Below are 16,018 nucleotides of genomic sequence, written 5' to 3' on the forward strand. Positions count from 1 at the left end.
GATTGACTGATTGGAGGGCAATTTGGTTGTGGCGAGGGGGGGGGGAGATGAGGGTTATTTAAAGGGGGGAAGAGGTGAGGCCTCCTTGGTCGAAAGGCATGCCAATCCGCCCAATGGCCCCCACCAGCTGATGACTCCATTTATTTCCCATTATCCCCCTCGCTCCCGGCACGAAATAAATTCCCACGACCAGCTTGGGAAGCAGCGTGGCTCAGAGGAAAGAGCCCGGGCTTGGGAGTCAGAGGTCAGGGGTTCGAATCCCGGCTCTGCCGCTTGTCAGCTGTGTGACCGTGGGCAAGTCACTTCACTTCTCTGTGCCTCAGTGGCCTCATCTGTCCAATGGGGATGAAGACTGTGAGTCTCACGTGGGACAACCTGATTTCCCTATATCTCCCCCAGCGCTTAGAACAGTGCTCAGCACATGGTAAGCGCTTAACAAATACCCACATTATTATTATTATTATTATTAATAATAATAATAACAAATGGGCGCCCTTCGAGCCTTGATTCTATTTATTGCTATTGCTTTGGTCCGTCTCCCCCGATTAGACTGTAAGCCCGTCATTGGGCAGGGACTGTCTCTATCTGTTTCCGATTTGTCCATTCCAAGCGCTTAGTACAGTGCTCGGCACCTAGTAAGCGCTCAATAAATACTCCTGAATGAATGCCCGACTCCCGCCATGGAGCGCGGCATCGACGGCTGGTTCCCGCCCTCCCCACGCGGTCCAACTTAACGCCCCGCCCCCCGGTGGCCCTCCTGGCGCTCTCATTGGCCGGGGAGGGTGTCAATCAAGGGCCTCCTCCTTTCCCACCGCCTTTCAACCGAGGAGCGGGCCAGCTGGCGCCTGCCTTTCCGATTGGCTGAGAGGGCGGGCCGGCTCGCCTCTGCCTTTCCTATTGGCTGAGAGGCCGGGCGCGGCCCCGCCCACCAGCTTTCAGATCTCCTTTCCCATTGGCCGGCCGAGGATCGGTCCCCAGAGGCCGCCTCGGGGCTGTCCATCACGTCGCCCCCTCCCTTCCTATTTGTCCCCCGGCTCTTAGACCCGCCCCCTTCCGCTCAGCCCCTACCCCTTCCTAATTGGCCCCCCTCGCCCCCACCGACCATCTACACCTCTCTGCCCCTCCCGGCCTCGCTCTCCGATTGGCTCCGGACCCCACCCCTCCTCGCCTCTTCCTCCCCCCCCCCCGACGCCCACCTTCCGTCCCCATCCAGGTGGCCGATTGGCCGTCGACGGCGGCGTCCTCCCTTCCGATTGGTCGGAGCGCGGCGAAGGGGCGGGGGGAGTGGCGCGCGGTGGCGCGCAAGCGCGCGCGGAAGGGGCGGGGAGGGGGGGGGAAAGGTTAGGCCGAGCGCCGCGCGTGCGCGGTGGCGCAAAGACGGCCGCCGACTGAGGAGGTGGGGGGGGGGAGGGGCGGCGGGAGGTGTGAGAGGGCGTGAGGGAGACCCTCGTGAGGCGCCCGGTCGCGCCCGCCGCCCCCTCGCCGCCGCCTTCGGGGGTCCGGGCCCACCGCGCCCTCGCCCCCCGTCGAGGGGGGGGCGTCCCGCCGGGCGGGCGGGGGGATGTGAGGGGGCCGCCGGTCCCGGGGCCCGCGCCATGGAGACGGGCCCGGCGGCCCCCCCGCGCCGCCACGGCGCCTCGGCCGCCCCGTCCCCGCCCCCGCGGGCGTCCCGGGCGGGGCCCGTGCTGGTGGTGGCCCCCGGGCCCCCCGTGAGCACGGCCGCCTCGGCCCCCGTGCCCCTGGCCCGCCCCCGCCGAGGCCCGGCCGGTCCTTCCCCCCCTCCCCGGGGCGCCCCCCCCGCCCACGGTGGTGCTCCTCACCCTGAGGGCCGTCACGCCCGACCCTCCCGGAGCCCGGTGGGAAGGCGTGGCCGCCCCGTCGACGGACGAAGGCCTCCGCTCGACGCCCCGGCCTCGAAGGGGACGGCGCCGCCCGCCGGGACGCCCCGGGCTCGGCCGCGTCGCCTCCGCCCGCCGGACCCGACGGCAGGGTGACGGCCAAGCCGCCCGTCGCGCCCAAGCCGGCGCCCGCCGGGACGGGAGCGGCGGCGGAGCGCTCGCCGGCGGCCCGGGCCGCCCCGGTGGCGGTGGTGACGGTGACGCCGGCCCCGGAGCCCGCCGAAGGCTGCCAGGACTTGGGCTCCACGACCAGCCTGGGGCCCGGGATCCCCGGCCCGCGAGGCCAGGCGCCCGACAGCCTGAGCTACTTGGACTCAGTGAGTCTGATGTCGGGGACGCTGGAGTCTCTGGTGGACGACGCCAGCTCCCTGGGCTCCGACTCGGAGATCAACGGGCTCGCCCTCCGCAAGACGGACAAATACGGATTCCTCGGGGGCAGCCAGTACTCGGGCAGCCTGTGAGTACCGGGAGAGAGCCGGGAACGCCCGCCCGAGAGGACGGACGGCGTCCGGGAGACCGCGGTCGACGGCGCCCGCCACCCGGCCCGCGACGCCGGCGGACCCCCGGCCCCGCGCGGGGAAGAGAGGAGACCGGGGGACCGACCGGGGGACCGGCCGGGAGCGGAGCGGCCCCTCCGCGCTGCCGACCGAGACGGTCCTCGCCTCGGGGTCGCCGGGGCCGTGCCCCGTCTAGATTAGGCGGCGGGTCCGAGGACCGAAGGTCTCGGACCCGGAAAGTCACGGAGCCCGAGGAGGGGGAAGAGGGGAAGGAGGAACCTGGAAGGGAAGGCGAATCGGGACTCTCGAGCGGGGGCCGCGTGCGCGCGGAGCGCCGCGCCGAGCCCTTGGGAGAGGATAGTGCCGAGGAATAGAGCCAGCCGGTCCTTGCCCTGCTGGGAGCTTACGGTACGAGGGAAGTCTGTGGCTTTAGGAACCTCAGGGGAACTGGCGTGACTGAGGCGGGAGAGCGGGGGGAGGGGACGAGGGAGCCTTCGCCTGTCGAACCCTTCATTTTTCCTTCTTCCTCCCCCAGGGAGAACTCCATCCCCGTCGACGTGGCTCGCCAGCGAGAGCTGAAATGGCTGGAGATGTTCTGCAACTGGGATAAGTGGTTGTCTCGGCGCTTCCAGAAGGTGCGTGGAGCTGGCGGCAGAGACGCCCGGCTGGCGGGAAGACTTCGCTCCGTTCTCTGAGAGTGGACGGCTTGGCCCGGGAGGACCTCGCGGCGCCAAGTGGTCGGGGCAGAGGCCGGGGAAAGAACGGGGTGACAAGAGAGGGCAGAGCGGAGTCCCACTGGGGTAGACCTTTGGAGTTGTAGAGAGGAGAAGGAAAATCTGGAGCGGGACGGCCCCTGAAGGGATCGTTCTAGGGTGGGTCGGTCCGTCGTACTTACGGCGGGCAGAACAGAGAAGCAGCGTGGCTCAGTGGGCAGAGCATGGGCTTTGGAGTCATGGGTCATGGGTTCGAATCCCCGCTCTGCCACTTGTCAGCTCTGTGACTTTGGGCGAGTCACTTAACTTCTCGGTGCCTCAGTTACCTCATCTGTAAAATGGGGATTAAGACTGTGAGCCCCACGTGGGACAACCTGATTCCCCTGTGTCTACCCCAGCGCTTAGAACAGTGCTCGGCACATAGTAAGCGCTTAACAAATACCAACATTATCATTATTACTAATAACACCGTACCGAGCTCTTGGGGGAGTACAGAATCACAATATAACCGACGCAGCATAAGCGAGCTTACGGTCTAGGGTGAGATGGAGGCCTGGCGGGAGTGAAGGCAGGTCAAGTCCGGGGAAGCTTCTGCCGCTTCCAGCCTCCGGGCCGCCCACCGGCGTCCCCAGGGTGAGTCTGCCGGCCCCGCGGGGCGGGCAGAGGAGAACAGCAGACCCCCCTCCCGCCCCGGGAGCGGTGGCAGAGATGGACGGGGTGGTGGACAACCAGCCCGTGGCACTGCCTGACCGCATTCACGGCCAGTGATGGTGCAGATATTTGTTAAACGCTTCCTCTGTGCCAAGCACTGTGTTCAGTGCTGGGGTAGAGACCGGCCAGTCTGGTGACACACACGGTCCCTGCCCCACCCGCGGCTCAGAGTCCAAGTGGAGGAGAGAGAACGGAGACTGAATCCCCATTTGACCGTTGAGGAGACTGAAGCCCAGAGAAGTGAGAAGCAGCGTGGTGTAGGGGAGAGAACACGGGCCTGGGAGTCACGGGTTCTAATCCCAGCTCTGCCGCCGGCCTGCTGTGTGACCTCGGGCAAGTCACTTCAGTTCTCTGGGCCTCGGTTACCTCATCCGTAGAATGGGGATTGAGACTGTGAGCCCCACGTGGGACGGGGACCGTGGCCAACCCGACTTGGTTGTATCCACCCCAGCGCTCAGTAGTGTGCCTGGCACCTCGTAAGCGCTTAACAAATCCACGGTTATTATTATTATTGTGTGACGTGACTTGCCGGAGGTCACACAGCAGGCAAGCGGAGCCGGGATTAGCACCCAGTAGCTCTCACTCCCTCGGGCCCAGGCTCTTTCCACCGGGCCCCGCGGCTTCTCGGCCACCCAAGCGGTGGCCGGAATCCAGGTGCCAAGCAAGATGACCCGACAAGCCGGCATCGGGGACACGTGCCGGCGCTTGTGAGTGTCTGACTGGAGACCGACCCGGCTGGGGAGAGTAGGTCTTCCCCCTAGCAGCCGAGCCTAATCAGCAGCATCGTTCCCCGCCACCGGCCCGCCACGGTGTCCTCTTTTAACAGGTGAAACTGCGTTGCCGGAAGGGGATCCCCTCATCCCTAAGAGCCAAGGCCTGGCAGCTCCTGTCCAACAGCCAAGAACTTCTGGAACAGAATTTGGGGAAATTTGAGGTACAGACGCAGGACAGGCGTCGGTCAACTCTGGGTCAACGGTGCATTTCCCCTCCCCGGGTTACCTCTGGCCTCACACCTCGAGGACTGTCCCTCCCACCTCCCGAGCGGATCGAGTCTCGATGGTTCTGAGTCCGCTCCGGGAGAGAGTGGGACTTTCTCGGCAGGAGGGAGGAGAGGTGGACCCCCAAGGGGTGAGAGAGAGAGAGAGAGTCACGTCCCCCCCCGATCTCGTTCTCTTAGGAACTAGAGCGAGCCCCCGGGGATCCCAAGTGGCTGGATGTGATTGAGAAGGATCTACATCGTCAGTTCCCCTTTCATGAAATGTTTGCTGCTCGTGGCGGCCATGGGTGAGTTGGGTTAGCGGCCAGAGGACTGACCGAGCGAGGGGGGATGGCGGGGTCGGCCGGGTGGCGGAGGGAAACTAGCCGAATGGCGTCGAAGGTCACGAACGACCCCCTTTGAGCCAAATCCAGAGGCTGTATATTCCCGCCTCATCCTCCTTGACCTCACAGCTGCCTTTGACTCTGGACCCTTCCTCCTTCCTTCTTGAAACGCCCTCGGGCTTGGTTTTTGCTGATCAGAGACCAACGGGGCTCTCTGCTTACCTCACCCACCGCCCCTTCTCGGTTTGATTCCCCAGCTCCTCTTCCACATTTCATCCCTTAACTCACGTCAGTCAGTCAATCGGTGGTATTTATTGAGTGCCTTCTATGGGCAGAGCACTTTACTAAGCGCTTGAGGGAGTCAAAGAGTCGGTAGAGTCGATCCCTTCCCTCAAGGAGCTTACGGTCTAACGGGAGAAACAGACATTAAGACAGGTAAAGGAAAGGAACCGAGGACAGGGATATGTACGAGATTCCCACGGGGGAACGGCTTTCTGAAGGAGCTGCGGTTTTCGAAGTGCTTGGAAAATGGGGAGAGTGCCGGTCTGTCGGAGAGGTAGGGGTTGGAGTTCAGGAAGGAGGGAGGGTGCGGATGGGTCAGGCGGCGTGCGGTGGGAGCGCAAGTGTGAGTAGGTTGGTATAAGAGGAGCAGAGGGTGTGGACTGGATTGTAGCTGGAGAGGAGTGAGAAAAAGTAAGGCGGAGAGATCGAGCGCCTTGAATCTGAAGATCGGGAGTTTCTGACTGATGCAGAGGAAGACGGGCGATCGGTGGATCGGGTTTATTTTGGAGGGTTTATTGCGGGCGGAGCCCCGTACTAAGCCCTTGGGAGAGTACAGTCGAATCGGTAGACACGTACCCTGGCCGCACGAGCTTACAGTCTAGAGAAGCCATTGGAGGCCTCTGAGGAGCGGGGCGACGTCACAGAAGGATGCTATTTTAGAAGGGTGATTTGGGCAGCCGAGTGAAGTAGGATTGGAAAGGGGAGAGGCTGACGCAGTAGTCAGGATCGGATGTGTCCAGTGCTTGAACCCGTGTGGTGGTAGTTCGGATGGAGAGGAAGGAGCCGATTCTGGAGATGTGGAGATACCAAATCTCCATCTCCAGCCCTCATCTCTCTCCCTCTCTGCAGTCTCACATTTCCTCTCGCCTTCAAGACATCTCTCTGTGGATGTCCTCCCGTCACCTCAAGCTTAACGTGTCCAAAACAGAGCTCCTCATCTTCCCACCCAAATCCTGTCCTCCCCCTGACTTTCCCATCGCTGTAGGCGGCACCGCCATCCTTCCCGTCTCACAAGCCCGTACCCTTGCGTTATCCTTGACTCCCCTCTCTCATTCAGCCCACATATTCTATACGGCGCTAAGTCCTTTCGGTCTCACCTTCACAACGTCGCTAAAATCCACCCTTTCTCTCCATCCAAACCGCCGTGGTGCTAATGCAGTCAGTCATCCAATCCCGCCTGGATGACTGCGTCAGCCTCCTTGCCGACCTCCCGGCCTCCTGCCTCTTCCTCACTCCTGTCCCTACTTCACTCTGCCACCCGGATCATTTTCCTGCAAAAACTTTTTAGGACAAGTCACCCCGCTCCTCAGAAGAGTCCAGTGGTTGCCCAGCCACCCCCGCATCAAACAGAAACTCCTCACCATTGGATTTAAAGCGGTCCAACACCTTGCCCCCTCCTACCTCACCTCGTTACTCTCCTTCTACAACCCGGCCCACACACTTCGCTCCTCTAACGCCAACCTTCTCGCTGTACCTCGATCTCGCCTGTCTCGCCGCCAACCTCCCGCCCACGTCCTGCCTCTGGCCTGGAACGCCTTCCCTCCTCAGATCACCAGACAATTGCTCTCCCTTGCTTCAGAGCCTTATTGAGGGCGCATCTCCTCCCAGAGGCCTTCCCAGACTAAGCCCCTCCTTTCCTCTTCTCCCACTCCCTTCTGCGTCACCCCGACTCGCTCCTATGGTTCTCCCCCCCCCCACCTCCCAGCCCCACAGCACTTCTGCACATATCTGTAATTTATTTGTTTGTATGGCTGGCTGTCTCCCCTCTTCTAGACCGTAAGCTCGTTTTGGGCAGGGATCGTGTCTGTTGTACTCTCCCAAGCGCTTAGTAGAGTGCTCTGCACACAGTAAGCGCTCAAATGTGATCGAATGAATGACCGAGGATAGTTGCCAAGATTTAGCGACTGGCTGAAGATGTGGGTTGAAGGAAAGAGTTGCGTCTTGGATAAGGTTGAGGAATCGTGCGGCAGTCAGGATGGTGGTGGTGTCTACGTGCACGGGCCTGGGGGTCAGAAGGTCATGGCTTCCAGTCCCGGCTCTGCCGCTCGTCTGCTGAGTGACCTTGGGCGAGTCACTTCTTCTCTGTGCTGAGCTTCGAAGGTCCCCCGTAGTTAGGCGGGAAGCGGAGAAGCCGGCAAAAGAGATCAGAAGCCGGCCAGAGAAGTAGGAGACCTCGGAGAGGCCGGGGGTCAGCGTTTGATCGGGCGTCCAGGAGAAGGGGGTGGGCCGTGGGGTCAAAGGCACTGGAAGGGTCCGGCAAGGCTCCGCTCCGGGTTAGTAATAATGATGATATTCGTTAAGCCCTTTCTGCATTTCAAGCGCTCTTCTCGCGGCTGGGATAGAAACAAGACTGTGAGCCCCGTGCGGAACAGGGCCAGTGTCCAACCCGATTTGTTCCTATCCACCCCAGCGCTTAAAGAAACACCAGAACCCTTATTAATACTACAAGAAAATCAGGTCGGGTGCAGTCCTTGCCTGACGTGGAGCTCCTAGTAGGAGAAAGAGCAGGTGTTAAATCCCTGTTTTACCTTGAAGGAAAATGAGGCACAGGGAAGTGAACCGACTTGGCCAAAATCACACAGCAGGCACGCGGCCGAGCTGGTATTTGGAGCCAAGTCCTCTGACTCTCGGGCCTGTCCTCGTCCCACTGGGCTATGCTGGGTTGTCTACTCTTGTTCTCTGCTTACTCTCTGGGATGTAATCTGCTTTTGTGGGCTCAGTTCCCTTCTCTCCGTGGGTGACCCTGGCTCCGCCCCAGACCTGCTGTGTGACCTTGGGCAAGTCACTTCGCTTCTCTGGGCCTCGGTTCCCTCAACGACGAAATGGGGATTCAGTCCCTGTTTCTCCCTCCTACTTGGACTGGGAGCCCCATGTGGGACCTGATCATCTGGTATCTCTTCCAGCGCTTAGTCAGTGCCTGGCACATAGTGAGGGGTTAACAAATTCAGTTATTATTGTTATCGTTAATAATGCCGATATGAATAATACTAGTCCTCTCCCGCCCTGGCCTCTCATCTAGCTCACAACCCCCGAACTCCTCACCTTCCCTCCCCTGCTCCTACCGTTCCTCGTCCGTCAGTCACACCGGCCTCCTCCCTGCCCCAGAAGCCCCCCCCCCCCCCACAACCCCGCGCTCCCCGTCAGCCCTCAGGCCCGGTCGACCGCTGAATTCCTCCCCGTCCTTCCCACGCGACATTTCCCCTTGGCACCCCTTTCCCCACCCGGCAACCGCTTCCGTCCCCCCGCGGTTAGCCCGTTGAAGTTGGCCTCGTCCCTTGGCTGCCCCGCTCCCGCCTCCCCAGCCTGTACCGTCCACGCGGCCGCGGGGATCGAAGTGTTTCTGAAGTGTCACTCGACCCGCCGACTTCCTACTCGCCTCCCCCTCAGAGCCCTCCACCAACTCTCCCCATTTTGCGTATCGACTCTTTCTACCCGCGGCTACACAGCCTCCTGAGATGATGCTCCTGATAATAACCGTGGTATCGTGCAGCGCTTACTGTGTTGGTAGGCACTCTTCTAAGCACCGGAATAGACGCAAGGTGATTGGGTTGGACCCAATCCCTGTCCCGCGTAGGCCTCACGGTCTTAATCCCCATTTTCCAGATGAGGGAACCGAGGCCCAGAGAAGTGGAGCGACCCGCCCCAGGTCACACAGCAGACAGGTGGCGGAGCCGGGAGTAGAACCCGGGTCCCTTCTGCCTCCCAGGCCTGTGCTCCATCCATTAGGCCACACTGCTTCTATTAGGCCACGTCGGCTCTAGCCTCGTCCTCTCGCTGATCTTCACTGCGACTTTCCCCCGGCTGTCTTGTGCCTGTAACTCCTCCTCCCCCGGCTCCCCACTCCCTCCCCTACCACAGATCTGCCAAACCACAATCTTCCCCATCTTCAAAGCCCTTCTAAAAAAAATCACACCTCCCCGTTGAATTCCCAAGACCTCGACTCTTATCGACTCACCGGCCCTTTCTGGAGCTACATGATGTGTTCAGCTCCATCCTCTGGCACCTGGGGGGGGCACATACGGATATCCAGTTAATAATAATAATTGTGGTAAGCTCTTACTATGTGCCAAGCGCTGTTCTGAACACTGGGGTACATACAAGATAATCGGGCTGGACACAGTCCCTGTCCCACGTGGGGCTCACGGTCTTCATCCCCATTTTCCAGGTGAGGGAACTAAGGCCCAGAGAAGTGAAGTGATTTGCCTAAGGTCACACAGCAGGCGAGCGGCGGAGCCGGGATTAGGACGCAGACCTTTCCGACTCCCGGGCCTGTGCTCTGTCCGCTAGGCCGATATTTTGCTCCGGAGTAGTGGGACGCACCTCTAATATTAGCACCGATTTCCAGGTGCCCTAATAGTCTTCCCGCCTTGGTCCGTAGGCAGCAGGACCTGTACCGCATCCTGAAGGCCTACACCATCTACAGGCCGGACGAGGGCTACTGCCAGGCGCAGGCCCCGGTGGCCGCCGTCCTGCTCATGCACATGCCCGCCGAGGTCAGCGGGGGCCGCGGACTTCAGCGGGAGGCCCGGGGCCTGGGATTTAGGGGCCGAGGGGCCAGCGCGGCTCGCGGAGGTCGGGCCCGGGCGGGGCGGTGGGGAGGGAGGGCGGGGTGGCTGTGAGGGTTCGGGGCGGGGGCCTGCAGCTCCGCCCCTCACACGTCCACTTATGATCCGGCCCCTCCAGCAAGCCTTCTGGTGCCTGGTGCAGATCTGCGACAAATACCTTCCCGGGTACTACAGCGCCGGGCTGGTGAGTAGGAGGTCGGGGGCGGTGGGCCCCGGTGCGGGGAGGTCCTCTGAGGTCTCGCCGTGGGGAGGGGGAGCCGCGGGGAGCCGGGGGCGGCTGGGAACGCGGCTGGTTGTGTCGCGCAGGAGGCCATCCAGCTGGACGGCGAGATCTTCTTCGCCCTGCTGCGTCGCGCCTCGCCCCTGGCCCACCGCCACCTCCGGCGCCAGCGCATCGACCCCGTGCTCTACATGACCGAGTGGTTCATGTGCATCTTCGCCCGCACCCTGCCCTGGGCCTCCGTGCTGCGCGTCTGGGACATGTTCTTCTGCGAGGGTACGGCCGGCGATCGGCCGCCCTTCTTCCCCGAGCCCTCCCCTCCCTGCCTCCCTCCATCCCTGATTCCCTCTCTCCCTCCTTCCCTCCTCTCCATCAGCTCCTCTTCTCACTTCCATCAGATCTCCTCCAGTCCCCCCTTCCCCCCCTCCAGAACAAGTTCTCACATCAGACGGAGTCTGCCGTCATCATCATCATCATTGTTGTTATATTTTTAAATGGTTTTCGTTAACCAGGCGCTGTACCAAACGCTGGGGTAGGTAGAAGCTAATTCGGTCGGACACAGTCCTCCCACACGGGGCTTCACCGTGTCCATCCCCATTTGATACACGAGGGAACCGAGGCACCGAGAAGTGAAGCGACCCTGGTGACGCGGCGGACGAGATCGGAAGCCGGGTCCTTGCGACGCCCGGGCCCGGGCTCTTTCCGCTAGGCCACGCTGCTCCTCGGGCCCCGTTACTCTGGGCAGTCTGCGTCTCCCACCACCAAACGCGGTGGCGTTGCGGAGTCGGCTTTCGATCCCCAAGGGGGTTGGGCCGAGAAGCCGCGTGGCCTAGTGGCGACAGCCCAGGCTGGGGAGTCAGAGGACCTGGGTTCTAATCCCGTCTCCGCCGCTTGCTTTGCTGCCTTACCTTGGGCGAGTCGCCTCTTCTCCGGTCTTCGGTTCCCTCCTCCGTAATAACTTGGGGATTAAAACCGGGAGCCCCAGGTAGGAGAGGGACCGGGTCCCACCCGATCACTTCGTACCTATCCCAGCGCTTAGAACGGTGCTTGGCGCACAGTAAGCGCTTCACCAATACCATCGGGAGTATTCGTAGTACCCTGGTCAGGACCAGGGAGGGCTGTGGGCTCAAGGACCGAATCCCTCCCCGACACACAGCTCCCGGTGACCTCTGCCCCCTCCTCCCCCCTTCCCCTCCCCGCAGGTGTCAAGATCATCTTCCGGGTGGCGCTGGTGCTGCTGCGGCACACCCTGGGCTCGGTGGACAAGCTGCGCTCCTGCCAGGGGATGTACGAGACCATGGAGCAGCTGAGGAACCTGCCCCAGCAGTGCATGCAGGAGGACTTCCTGGTACACGAGGTAGGTGGGGCGTCGGGACCCCGGCGCCTTCCGTCCCCTCGTTGGTTCGCTCGGCCCTATCCGTCGGGCCCTCACGGTGTGCGGAACGCCGGAGACACCGTCGACGGTGGCGACCACAGGCGGTCCCATCCCCGCCGGCTCCGAGTGGCGTTGGGGTGCCCCCGTTCGTCTCCGGGCTCGCCCCCCTGCCGGGCCGGCCCTCACCGCGGCCCCCCGCACACGCCAGGTGGTGAATCTCCCCGTGTCGGAAGCCCTGATCGAGCGGGAGAACACGGCCCAGCTGAAGAAATGGCAGGAGACCCGCGGGCAGCTGCAGTACCGGCCCTCCCGCCGCCTGCACGGCTCCCGGGCCATCCACGAGGAGCGGCGGAGGCAGCAGCCCCCGCTCGGCCCTTCCTCCAGCCTCCTCAGCCTCCCGGGGCTCAAGAGCCGGGCCGCTCGCGGGGGAGCCGCCCCCTCTCCACCCCCGCCCGTCCGCCGGGCCAGCGCCGGCCCCGTCCCGGGCCCCGTGGTCACCGCCGAAGGCCTGCGGCCCTCCCTCCCCTCCCCGACCGGGAACAGCGTCCCCCTGGGCCAGGGAAAGGAGTCGAGGAAGCAGGAGAAGGAGCGGCAGAGGCTGGAGAAGGAGCGGCAGAAGCAGGAGAAGGAGCGGCAGAAGCAGGAGAAGGAGCGGGAGAAGGAGCGGCAGAAGCAGGAAAAGGAGCGGCAGAAGCAGGAGAAGAAAGCCCAAGGCCGGAAGGCGTCTTTCCGGCAGAAGCCCGACGGGCCGCCGCCGCCTCCCCAGGACGGGGGAGACGGGCCTTCCCCCGCCAAGGGCCGGCAGGACAGTTATTTCTAGCCCCTTCTCCTTACCCTGGTGAGGCTGCTGAGGAAGGTGGCGTTCCCTCCTCCCGCCCCCTCCCCTCTCCGTAACGAACTTCACCGCCTCACCGCCCCTTCTCCCCTCATTTTCCGCCAGCCACTCACCCCTCCTCCCCCGCTCCCCCTTCCCCATCGTTTCCACCCTCCCCCCGACCCCGAGCCAACTCCATCCCGGTTTACTTTGTCGACGTCCCTCAGCCGGGTGGGCCCGGTCATATCCTCCCCCCCACTGCCCGGCAACTCCAGTATTTCCCTGTTCTTTGTGGCCGTTGCTGCTTCCTGTCCCTGAGCCAACCACGTTTGGTTGAATGAATCCCTGCCCCACGTCAGCGGCATTTCGGGGTGGCGGAGGAGGGTGGGGGGTGGGGGGGGTGGTTGTGGAAGGGGCCCGAGAGCTCTGTTCTGGGCCGATCGCCGCTACCCCCCACCCTCCCCGCCCCCCCAACTCCCGTTCGGCCCGGCCGCTCCTCCTCAGAGCCGATCCCGTCTCCGTGCCGTTCTCACGTCTTCACACTCCTGTCGACGTGGGGCCGGGGGAAGGGCTCGTTGAGGTGAGGTTTGGCTCTCCAGATTCACACTCCTAGGAGCGACTCAGTCGTTCCCCCTTCAGTGGAAGAATTAGCTCAACTCTCCTTTTCTCCTGGCCTTAACCATCTCCTCAGTTCCCTGTCCTCAAGCCAGACTGGGGGAGGGGGACAGATGGATTCCCCCCCCCCTCTATTTTATATATATATATATATATATATCTCTCTCTGATGTCTATGTAATTATGTACACAGGACTCTGGGGACATTGGGAAACAGATCTCTCTTCTTTGATTCCCTCTCCCTCGTTTTGCTTGCAAATTTATTTAAGGGGACTCGCACTGGATCGTAAGTGTCCCCAGACTTTCGCTTTGAAGCCTCCTTACCGTTTTCTCCACTCACACGGCGCCTAGGTTCCCTAATCCCCTCCATCCTGTTGGCCCGCAGCTTTCCCACACCCTCCCTCCCCACTTCCCTTTCTGGCCACCCTTGCTCGGTCGCTGACGTCCTTCTCTCCTTCCTTCCCTGCCTCCCTCCCTCCTTCCCTCCATTCCCTCGCCTCTCGCCTTTCCCGTCGTCGTCGGAGTTGAAGACCCCTCCCTCTTCTCTGGGAGGGAAGGTTGTTTACAGTCTGTCATCCCTCTCGCCCTCCCCGCGCCTCTTCTACCTCTACCCGTTCAGGCCTCTCGCCCCCAACCCACATTGCGCTTTGTGGAACCGGGAAAGAACAAAACTGCTGTCGTGCCCTACGCCTGCCTCTTGCCCAGTTATTGTGGGATGGTCCGGGGTGGGGAGCGGGAGGGCGAAATGAAAGGGACGTAGCGGGGGGCGGGGGAGAGGCCGTTGGACTTTATTGAAAAACGGGCGCTCGGACGTTACCTCGTTTCATCCACCGCCCCCCGAGGTTTCCTCCGTCTCCCCCGTCGGATGGCTCTTCCTTTAAGGGGAGCCCCTCCCCTAGCCCCGGCGCCAAGTCCCCTTTCCTCCCCAACACCCACCCACACCTCGGTCCCCTCCCCGCCGACCCTCCCTTATCCAAAGTCCAAGAGGCGGCCCTGTCCCTGGGCTAGCCTTCCCCTTAATGCCCGGATCTCCTCTCCGAAGCGTTGGTGCAGTTCCTGGAAGCCCGAAGGGACCGGGGGGCGGGAGGGGAACGGGCCGCCCTCTTCGTCCCGGGGCGGGGCCCGGGGTTCCAGTCCAGCCCGCGCGCAGACGTCGCGGTACTGGGCCTCCAAGGGGCTCAGGAGCCTGAGCAGCAGCCCCCAGCCGGCCCCGCCCAGAGCCCGCAGCCAGCCCCCCAGGTCCGCCTCGCTCTCGGCCGCCAGCTTGTAGGCCCGGCCGTCCTCGGCGGTCGGGAACGAGATGGTGAAGGCGAAGGGCACGTTGGCCTCCGGGCGGGGCTCGACCTGGCAGTTCTCCAGCAGGATCAGGCCCAGGGGCGACTGGTCTCCCTGCCGCTCCAGGTAGTAGAGGATATTTCCCCACAGGACAAACCAGCGGCGCTGGTAGGTGGGGTTGCGGTACCCTTTCTTCAGGAGCGTGCCCTCCTGGTCCGGGCTCCGGCCCCCGTTGCCGCGGAGGTAGCCGAGAAGGGGCTTGCGGTGCAGCTTCATGGTTGGTGGAGGGGCCTGGGAAAGAGAGGAGAGAGGCTCTGAAGGACGGAGGAAGGCGGCCTCGCCTGGAAGGGAGGTCAACGTCGAAGAGCCCTCGCTGGCTACATCTGCCCAGCGCCCGCCGGACCAGCCGATCATCCGGTTTCGTTAAAGCTGGGTGTCCGGTCCAACGGATGATTCGGCCAAAGCGCAAAAAAACCTCCGGGACCCAAGTGTTCCGGATAGCTGTCCACGTGTGGAAGGAGCCAGGGCCCGGGAGTCAGAGGACCCGTGTTCTAATCCCAACTCTGCTCCAGTCGCTTGCTGTAGGACCCCGGGCAGGTTGCTTCACTTCTCTGGGCCTCAGTTTACTCAACGGTAAAATGGGAATTAAATACCCGTTCACCCTCCCCCTTAGATTGTGAGCCCCTCGTGGAACAGGGATCGGGTCCGACCCGAGTGACGACACCAGGATAGCGGTAATAATCAGGTGCCATCAGGTGATCACCTACTTTCTACCTCATTTTGGGCAGTGCCCACCCCATTCATTCATTCATTCATTCAATAGTATTTATTGAGTGCTTACTAGGTGCAGAGCACTGTACTAAGCGCTTGGAATGGACAAATCGGCAACAGAGACAGTCCCTGCCCTTTGACGAGCTTACAGTCTAATCGGGGGAATTAAATGAGTTGAGAGCAGGCGAGCTTGCACTTGAGTTTATAAGCCGTAAGCCAAGGGGGGGGACGATAAATTTAGACCCCGGGGACGGTCCTCGGTGCCTTCCCAGGTTTGAGCCGAGCAGACCTCGGCAAGTGGGGAAAACGCCACCCAAGCAGCCCAGTTAGGGATAAGAGGGGGGTTTAACTTTCGAAACGAGGCGGGATGCACCTCCTAGGCGCCCAGCTCCAAATTCCCAGGCAAAAGCTCTTCTGTGGTTTGAGGAGAGGTGGTGACTGTGGTGGAGAGCGGGCGTTTTAGACACCTAGGAGGACAATGGAGCGGGTCGGGGGCGAGGAAGCTGGCACCACCTGTTGCCAGGAGGGCTGCTCCTTTCTCTGGAGGGTTGCTGGTGTTTTTGACTCTCCTGGTACCCCTCCTAGGGGGAACGACTCTGGTCCCTGCTTCACGCCTACCTGAGAGGAGGGTCAAGGGGCAGCTTCTTGGCTGGCGTGGGAAGGGGACAGGTGACTCGTCCTTCCTCCCGCCGGTTCCCCTCCTCACTCAGACCGACTTAAGCACCCAGGAAGCAGGAAATCAGCGTGGGGTTGGGCCCCAGGGCTGACCGGAGGGCACATGACAGCTTCTCCCTGGGTCCTAGAGAGAGCTTCGTTCACGGGGGAAACTGGAGGAAGAGAAGACCCAAAACCCCTCCCCAGGGAGGTGCATCCATTTAACTCTCCCAAGACACAAGGTGGGCCCGGCCCAACGGATGGGGCGACGGAAATCCCACCCTGGAGGGACGAGAGGGGCTCCAAAG

General features: G+C 62.3%; 2 protein-coding genes across 2 annotated transcripts; one reads left to right on the plus strand and one right to left on the minus strand.

Annotated features, from left to right (window-relative positions):
* The first annotated feature begins 1,595 nt into the window (after positions 1–1,595).
* Positions 1,596–12,401, plus strand: TBC1D10B (TBC1 domain family member 10B). Its single transcript, XM_029058114.1, has 10 exons — positions 1,596–1,742; positions 1,826–2,355; positions 2,931–3,030; positions 4,646–4,753; positions 4,997–5,103; positions 9,800–9,914; positions 10,105–10,170; positions 10,293–10,482; positions 11,409–11,563; positions 11,790–12,401. The coding sequence occupies exons 1-10, from the start codon at positions 1,596–1,598 to the stop codon at positions 12,399–12,401; spliced, it is 2,130 nt and encodes a 709-aa protein (XP_028913947.1).
* Positions 12,402–13,777: 1,376 nt separating this feature from the next.
* On the minus strand, positions 13,778–15,975 carry LOC103167323 (sesquipedalian-1-like). Its single transcript, XM_007660811.3, has 2 exons — positions 15,675–15,975; positions 13,778–14,576 (listed from the first exon to the last, which is right to left on the minus strand). The coding sequence occupies exon 2, from the start codon at positions 14,559–14,561 to the stop codon at positions 13,980–13,982; it is 582 nt and encodes a 193-aa protein (XP_007659001.1). The 5' UTR covers positions 14,562–14,576; positions 15,675–15,975; the 3' UTR covers positions 13,778–13,979.
* Between the last annotated feature and the right edge of the window lie 43 nt (positions 15,976–16,018).

Source organism: Ornithorhynchus anatinus, chromosome 2 (assembly GCF_004115215.2).
Source record: "Ornithorhynchus anatinus isolate Pmale09 chromosome 2, mOrnAna1.pri.v4, whole genome shotgun sequence".
NCBI classification, from domain to species: Eukaryota; Metazoa; Chordata; class Mammalia; order Monotremata; family Ornithorhynchidae; genus Ornithorhynchus; species Ornithorhynchus anatinus.

Coding starts and splice junctions, on each gene's coding strand:
- TBC1D10B (XM_029058114.1), top strand. CDS start 1,596: ATGGAGACGGGCCCGGCGGCCCCCCCGCGCCGCCACGGCGCCTCGGCC. Junction 1,743..1,825: donor CCTCGGCCCCCGTGCCCCTG/GCCCGCCCCCGC, acceptor TCCTCACCCTGA/GGGCCGTCACGCCCGACCCT. Junction 10,171..10,292: donor GGTACTACAGCGCCGGGCTG/GTGAGTAGGAGG, acceptor TGTGTCGCGCAG/GAGGCCATCCAGCTGGACGG.
- LOC103167323 (XM_007660811.3), bottom strand. CDS start 14,561: ATGAAGCTGCACCGCAAGCCCCTTCTCGGCTACCTCCGCGGCAACGGG.